The 8,901-nt window shown below is 34.7% G+C and overlaps 1 protein-coding gene across 1 annotated transcript in view; it reads right to left on the reverse strand.

Moving 5' to 3' along the window:
- Delta (neurogenic locus protein delta) overlaps positions 1-8,901 on the reverse strand; it is a gene marked incomplete at its 5' end in the record, with an annotated part of 61,139 nt that overhangs the window by 50,596 nt on the left and 1,642 nt on the right. Inside the window, one exon of the mRNA XM_017620921.1 lies at positions 2,243-2,309. Coding sequence (XP_017476410.1) covers positions 2,243-2,309 — 67 coding nt within the window. The remainder of the gene's footprint in view (positions 1-2,242; positions 2,310-8,901) is intronic.

The following is an 8,901-nucleotide window of genomic DNA, read 5'->3' on the forward strand; positions in this document are numbered from 1 at the left end:
GATCCTGCTTGCTGTCTGCCAGCTAACCAGCCAGTGAAGCTATGACGATCATAATAACTTTTGCCGTTTGAGTTGCGACAGGATGCGCGCACAACACCGAAATAAAGGATGACACAAACAGGATATTAATAATATTTTTTTGTTAAGAGTTGAGGCAAAGGAAGCAATTATATGGTTATATGCGTATAAAAATTTAAGCGATCATGCGGCGTTTTCATGTGCTACGCGTTCAAGGAAGCGCCATGAATTCGAAACGAATGCTATGCTTAAAGGAAGTGAGCTAAATTGATTGGCATTTGTAAGGGTAGCAGGAGTAATTTGAAATTAGAAAGGTAATGTGATCACATTTATTATGTGAAATAGAGGTAGACACTAGAGCTGGCAAGATCAGTAGAGAAAAAGACATGAACAGTCAAAAAGTGAGCAGGAAAAAGCGCTTCCTTAATTTAATGTTGAATAAAATTAACAGTTGAGAATTTAGGACTTGCAAGATCGCTTTAGAAAAGTTTTTATTAAAAAAAAAAATACATAAACAGTTGCAAAATTGATTAAAAATAAATTTAGTTTTGAGCACAAAAGAAAAGTTGAAAAATTTAACGCACTTGCTTACTTTGAATACGCGTTCTCGATCACAAGATCACTTAAAAGATCTTTATGAAAGAAAAAAAAATAACAAAAATCTGCTTGGAAATATTTGGGGAAAAACGCCGCTTCAATTTTATTTTGAACAAAAAGTACGATTTTAAAATATAAAAACGCTTACTTACTGTATTACATTTTTTTCAGGATCGGTTTAGAAAATTTTTTATGAAAAAAAATACATAAACAGTTGGAAGATTGATAAATATTTTTGAGCATAGAAGAAAATAACCAATTTTCGAGTGAATTTTATAAACAGTTTTGTTTCAAATCTCGAAGATCAGCTATTAATTGGAGGATCATAAGCTCTATAACATCTATAAGATCACTTGAGCAGCTTNATACATAAACAGTTGGAAGATTGATAAATATTTATGAGCATAGAAGAAAATAATAAATTTTCGAGTGAATTTTATAAACAGTTTTGTTTCAAATCTCGAAGATCAGATATTAATTGGAGGATCATAAGCTCTATAACATCTATAAGATCACTTGAGCAGCTTATAGTATGAAAAAATTTAATGATCTGTTAAACATATGTCAGCAAAACCCACTGTCTCACTTTGGTTTTAAATAATGTCTCAAGAATTGAAATTTTACTATCACTTGCTACCAAAGAGATGACCAAGATGCGAATTTTTTCTCTTGTATGACAAGATCACTACAGTCTATGAACAAACAATTGCATAATCAGTTAAAAAATTGCCTGCACCACGCGGTGCCTCAACTTGCTTTTAAATAGAGGCGAAATTTTTAGATATCATACTATGCATAAGGCGACAAGATCACTTCCGATGCTTACACAAAAAAATAAATAAAATAATAAACTGTCAAGATCCACAAAATTTCCTTCACGTAAACTTTTCAGAGCGGAAAACTATAAATCTTCAGCAAAATCATTTCACTCAATAAAATCTCACATAACATTCTCACTTTCCGTTGAGTGATCGTGCTTTTCCGTTTGTTTTCTAATCTCAGCAATAAACCTCCATTAACATATCGAATATTTCAACTAATAATATTACATATTTAACAAAAACTTACTGTTTGAGCGCGTATTGGCGCTGTTATNTACTTGCTATCAAAGGGATGACCAAGATCAACAAGATCACTTGCAAAACTGCAAAACATTGCATGAACTGCAAAGAAATTGACTATGAATAAAATTATTTTTGAGCGCTGGGAAGGGCTTGACCGTTTAACTTATTATAGTGAATTTTTTCTCTTGTATGACAAGATCACTACAGCCTATGAACAAACAATTGCATGATCAGTTAAAAAATTGCCTGCACCACGCGGTGCCTCAACTTGCTTTTAAATAAAGGCGAAATTTTTAGATATCATACTATGCATTAGGCGACAAGATCACTTCCGATGCTTACACAAAAAAATAAATAAAATAATAAACTGTCAAGATACACAAAATTTCCTTCACGTAAACTTTTCAGAGCAAAATCATTTCACTCAATAAAATCTCACATAACATTCTCACTTTCCGTTGAGTGATCGTGCTTTTCCTTTTGTTTTCTAATCTCAGCAATAAACCTCATTTAACATATCGAATATTTCAACTAATAATGTTACATATTTAACAAAAACTTACTGTTTGAGCGCGTATTGGCGCTGTTATTTGTGTCATGCAACGCCTCGACGATCAATGTGAACGTGCCCTGTAAGAGAAAAATAAAAAATAATTAATTAATAGAGAACAAAAGAAATATTATACTTCTTAATTAGATGCAATAAATGAGTACATAGTAATCGGACTTAATNCAAAAAAATAATTAATTAATGGAGAACCAAAGAAATATGATACTTCTTAATTAGATGCAATAAATGAGTACATAGTAATCGGACTTAATTTTATTGCTTAAAAATTATATCTTAAAAAATGTTTTCGTCGATCGTAGGGCATTCAATTATAGAGACTACTGATGATTATCTATCACAAAAACGCGAATTTAGTTTAACAGTAAATAAAAAAAAATAAAAAATAAAATATAAAGCTTAGAATATCAAAGCGAGCTTGAGCTGATTCTCGTTGATTACACAAAAGTGGGGAAAATGAGGTTTATCTCAACTTAACTTACAATCAGCAGCAAGCAATACACTTCTGGGCAGCCGATGATTTCCATAACATGAAAACAACTAATCATATATCATTGATCATTTTAGATCACTTCAGAACCAAAAGAACCAAAACTTAAAAAAAAAAAATGAAATAGGAGCCCCAAATTTGTACTACAAACGACATTTCTTAAGTTTCTAGTTTTCCGTTTTGACATTGCTCGTATATTTTTAAACGAAAGAATGCATTNCACTGATGATTATCTATCACAAAAACGCGAATTTAGTTTAGCAGTGAATTAAAAAAAAAAAACAATCAATATAAAGCTTAGATTATCAAAGCGAGCTTGAGCTGATTCTCGTTGATCACACAAAAGTGGAGAAAACTGGGGTTTATCTCAACTTAACTTACGATCAGCAGCAAGCAACTGCAAAGAAACTGCAATTTAAAAAAAATTAAATAGGAACCCCAACACTTCCTAAGTTTCAAGTTTTCCGTTTTGACATTGCTCGTATATTTTTAAACGAAAGAATGCATTAATCACGTGATGATCGCTCATGATATAAGCACTGATTAGTGAAGATCCTCAAAACAGTCCAGCTATAAAATTTAAAGCATTCGCACAGCCTGCACGTTGCTCTAAATACAACTACAACGCAAGTATGTATTTGAACTTTCGAGACTTCTCAAAGCCATGATGATGAAAAGAATAAAATATTAAACGAAAATCACTGATCGCATGTAACTACACAACATAAAAATACTGCTATACAGCATTTAAACATGAAACCATGTCAAGCGGATGTAATATTAAGGTGTTGATCGCTTTTAACGATAAAACAAGCGATGAATAAAAACGATCGTGCGCAAGCGCCATGAGCACGATCAACAATTTTTATCAGCAGAGAATTTCCGTTCAACAGAGGCAGAGAAAAGAAAAACAAAAAAAAACTAAACAAATAGCAGCAAAGAGAAATTTTTCGGCTGCAAAGACGGTGCAAGTAAATGATGATCCTCGAAGTGAAGATCATTTGATTTGAAGTGATGATCATGGTGAACAAAGAAAACATTATCCATAAATTAAAAGTGCATAAAGCTCAGGGTGCAATGGAAATACAAGCGTACAGCAATGGATGTAAAAACCATCGGTTTCACTAGTAAAAAAAACCCCAGACCACTAATGAAAAAATTGCAAATTTGAATTAGTGACAAATTAATAAATTGTGATAATCACAAGATTATGTATTTGGTAGGGAAAAAACTGACCAACGACACACACACACGGACGAGACAGCTGAGTTTGAAAGTGAAAAAGCGCTGCAAAGCGTTATGAAAAATGGACGCCTACACGGCGTGGCGAATATAAAACCAGATAAAAAACTGAAATACATGTAGAAAAGCAAACTTGCTGCGGTGGCACGCTGGCGTGGTTAGGCTGAACGACTGTAGAGCCGCTTAACTGCTGCAGCGCATTGGTGTTGCTTAGGCTGGCGTGGCTTGCTTGGTTAGTTAGTTGCTCGCCGTATATGTATGTTTATGAATAATGCAATCAAGTAGCGCTAAATGCATAAGTAACGGTCTGTAGTAAACGAGTAAGCGCGCGCGAACAGCGGATGGTGCGCATGCGCAACAGTTACATGCATTTGAAATGCAAATATGCGCGCGCCACAAATAGCAACTGTGGGTATACTCCTAGTAGTGATGGTGGCAATGGTTAGCGTTGCTGGTACATAGTGGTAGTAGCGGAGCGTGGCCAAGTGTGGATGAGCGCATGCGTGTATGCTGCTCTTTTGCGCCAAAGCGCCCTCAATTCCCACAACAACTAAAAAATCAATTTGTAGAAAAATTAAAACAACAACAAAATATTAATGCCCGACTCGTTGAGCTAGAAATATATATTTTTTTACAGCTTTATTTTGCTATTTAATGTGATATGAAGGCACTAAAAGCAACTGAGTAAAAAAATGCAGAGGAGGATGCGCCGACGCCTTGGCTATCCATCTGCCAATGATTATTGTGGCTTAAGAGTTTGCTTTCGATTTTTGAAATCTTAAACAGGTTGTGCGCGACGGTAAATATTTGTTTTTACAATATTTGAATAAGAAAAAAAAAATTGCGCGTGGGTGTGCAGCGCTTCCTACATTGATAAGGCACCACGCGATTAATGTAAAAATATTTGTTAATCAATGCAGTCTTCGACGCGTGCTTTTCACAAATGGACGGCAAACTAGCTTAAGTTTTTCATTTACATACAAGCAAGTTTTGTTACAGAAATACATATTTTTTGTATACGCTAATTTCTGTAGCCATATTTTTCTTCCGATAGACGTGGGCTGTCGGAAATGTTACGCTGTACTGCAGTTAAGTCATTTCATGTCTGGCATGCGATTCAGTTTCGAGAGAAGGGTCAAAAAATATGCCGAAATATTGATAATTAAAAAATAATAATAATCGCCTTTGTAAAATTTTAGTTGAGGTAGCAAGCATTGAAGCGCAAAAAGGCATTGAAATACCAGCGTTCTAGCAATTTGAATGCGCTTGCGCGTCGGTGAATGGATGCACCAATAATACAATACAAGCACCACGCGGCGGCAACCAACTGGGCGCGCTGAAGAGGAAATTATTGCAAGTCACAAATCAAAAATCGGCAGCATACGAAAAATTTCGGAAGAAGAAGAAACACGCTACGCAAGTGCAAATGCTGAATTGAATTGCAAACGAGCGCGCGCAAAAAAAAAAAATTAATATAAACGAAAAACAACATCAACAAATATTGAAAATACATAAATATTGCAATAAATTGTGCATTGGCAAAAACATTGTATTATTGGCAGTTGCTGGCCAAAAAGCCAGTTGCAAAGCCAAAAAAAACAGTAGGCGAATCATAAGAAATATGGGCACGGCAGGAAGCAAATCAGACGACACACAGCGCGCTGCGAGCAGCAAGTTGCAGCAACAGCACACAAAAGTGGCGCGGCGAAAAGAAAGCAAGCGGGTGGCACGGAGCGCGCGTTAGCGCTCCTCAAAAACTCCATACCTTAAAAGGAGCGCGCGCGCGCGCTTATTTTAGGTGACAGCCAACAGGCGCAGTGGCAAAAGCAATATGTGGCGTGGCGGATTATGTTGCAAAGATGTTGCCACTGATCGCGTCAAAAACGCGTCGTCCGTCGTGAGAGGTGGCAGCAGTCAGGCAAATCGCAGGCATACGATCAGCAGTGGCAGTGGCACGATCACTCAGCTCGAAACACACTTGAACACACATGCATGAGTATGCAACTACATTGAGTGCGCTCAACAACAAAGATTGTGGCAGAGGTGTTAGCACTGGTCGCTAGCCAAACAGGGTGCCACCAGCCAGCCATTCAAGCTCGTCAACAATAGCGGCAGCGATCATTTTCCTAGCGCGGCGTCACAGCACAAGCGCTAAACCAAAATTGCATTAATAAATTTTCAGCGTCATTGTTTTTTTTTCCATTTTTGTAGCCATTTTCATTTGTTGCCGCCTATAAATTGTTACCACTTTGCTCATCGTATTTTATCCAGAGGTTGGCCCACAGTCGCCGCCGCTTGCCATAATAGCGATATTTTTTTAATGAAGAATGAAGAAGTTGCAGCGCAGCATCATATAGTCAACTAGAGTCTTCAACAATCAAATACGCTAAAAATACGTTTGCATTGTCCACGCGTGTTGCGCGCCTCTGTATGTAACAATGCAATGCCAGATCGCGTGCAACATGGGACAGCAGACAAAAGATGCACAAATGTGTATGTAGACATCAGCAGACAGCGCCAACACAAGTCATTTGAACGTGAAAGAGTATGCATTTTTGTTGCATGTTGCGCGCCTAAGATTAAAGTTCAATTTCAGCAGCAACACCCTTTGTCAGCGCGGATCCCAAAGTTTTCACTCCCTACAGCAGCTAAGCAAAAAAAAACTATGTGATATTCGTTGCAACGCTGACGACATCTATATTTAGGCGTCTACTGGCACGAACATACTTACTTACATACAAGTAGGCGTGCTATTCGGTAGTGCCGGTGGTAGTTAGGGCTCTTGCACCGCTCCAGTCTGATCAGGCAAAATGGAATGCAAGCTGACTGGAAGGTGGGCAAGCCGGGAGGGCGTGCGCGCATTGCTACTTCATGGGTCTTCACCATTTGTAGCTGTCAGGCTGCTTGCTGTCTGTCAGTTGGGCGCTGGTGACACAGACGCCACAAAAGTGGGGCGCAAAAGGGATATTTTAAATTGAAAATATCTTTGTTAGGGAAATTTATATTTAGCGCTTTGTGCAGCTTACTTGTTGTTGGGTGCTAAGAAATACTTTTCATAACATTTATTATTACGCAGCGTGCTGCTTTGCAGCCGCAATGACCCAGAAATTTGGAAAAGGAAAATTGGAATTTGAACTGCTGTGGTGGCAGGAAAGGGAAAATCTGATGTGTTTAGGATTTTTTTTTGTTCTGTAAGTATTTCTAATTGCTTTCTTCAAATATTTTATACATAACTATTTTTTCCAAATTATTTACTAAAATTTCTAATTCTAACTCGCGGTTTCACCATTTTTTTTTTAATTTCGTTCGCGAAACTAGCTTTTAGTCCTTTTAACTTTTTTTAATCAATTTTAATAATTTTTAAATGTGTATACTTTTTTGTAAACTTGTAAACTTTTGTTAACATTTTTCTATTTTTGTTTCTTTAGTTTGAAGTTATTTCACTTTATTTCAATTTTATTGTTTTTTAAATTTTAAATTTTGTACTTATATGTACATATACCGGTTCGGTTCAAAACTGGTTCACTTCCCTTGTTTTATTCACTGTTTACGTTTTTATTTATTTTTTTGTTTTAAATGGTATATTTTTATATAGTTCATGTTAATTTTTATTTGTTTTCTTTTATTTCATTTTTATATTATATTTTATTTTTTTAATTTCATATTTCAAAATTTTTTAATTTTTATTTGTTTTTATTTTATACTTATTTTTAATTTTATATTTTGTTATAATTTATATTAATTATTTTATTTTCTTATTTCATACTTGCATGTTGTTTTTTATTTCATCTTTATTTATTATTATTTTTTAATATTCCTACAAATATATTTTTTACAGCTTACGTTTTTATAATTATTCTATTGTTCTTTGTATATTATAACATTTCTTCTCTCTGCTTTTAAAATACTTTTGTAATTATTTTTAATAAAATTTTATGCAAAAAAAATATATATATAATATTTTTATATTTCTAAATTCTCTATATTTTTAACTTTCTTTATAAAGTATTTTTGATTTTCTTATTCTTTTACATCTATTTTATATTTTAAAATTGCTTTTAAATTATTATTTTTATCTGATTTTTTTTATTTAACTTAATTCTATTTTTCTTCTACATTGCTCAACATACCTTGTGTCTAATATTGAAAAGTTTGTTTATATATTTTTAAAGACTTGATTAAAATTCCGTGATTGTTTTTAGATGAAAACAAATTTTGTTTTTGAGTTTGATAATCTTTTTGGAAGTTTACAAAAGTTGTTTTTCAAAATGTCTTTAGATTTGGTTAGTTTAAAATTTTGTTTTTAATTTTAATTGTTTTAAAATTTGTATGTATTAACTCCAGTTCTTGGCTTTTTTTAGTTTTTTCAACTTTTTTGTCATTTAATTCAAATCCAGAAAATCAATTTTTATATTGGCTGTTTTCGAATTTTTCCCTTATATTCAATTAATTTAATTTTTTTGTGAACTTACCAACTCGCATTCCAAGAGCTGTGTTACTCAGCAAATTGAAAAGCACTCAGCCAAGCTACAAAAACGTATGCAGCCACAGCAAGAGGCAGAAAATATAAAAGCAATAGAGCGAAAAAAACTCAATTCAATTATAGATAACGCAGGAAAAAAGCAGGTTCTCCGCAGATAAGAACCGTCATCGCGGAATTTCACGTGCCACATTAATTTACCGCAGCAACAGCGGGCTGGCGGTCGAACGACGAGAGTACTAACTCATGCACCGCAGGAGAGACTGATATGTAGACGGGCAAACAGAGGCAGAAAGAAACACAGCTTGGGCTTATCCCTAACCGCTACTAAATTGCTAAGCCACATACATTGTTGCTGCGACGACCGCTATTGCCGGTAATGTCAATGCTGCGGTTGTTGTTGTTGTGCAAATGATAAAGATGACGTTTGCAATGTTGACTA

Source organism: Rhagoletis zephyria, unplaced genomic scaffold (assembly GCF_001687245.7).
Source record: "Rhagoletis zephyria isolate East Lansing unplaced genomic scaffold, Rhagoletis_zephyria_1.1 Rzeph_scaffold_02290, whole genome shotgun sequence".
Lineage (NCBI taxonomy): Eukaryota > Metazoa > Arthropoda > Insecta > Diptera > Tephritidae > Rhagoletis > Rhagoletis zephyria.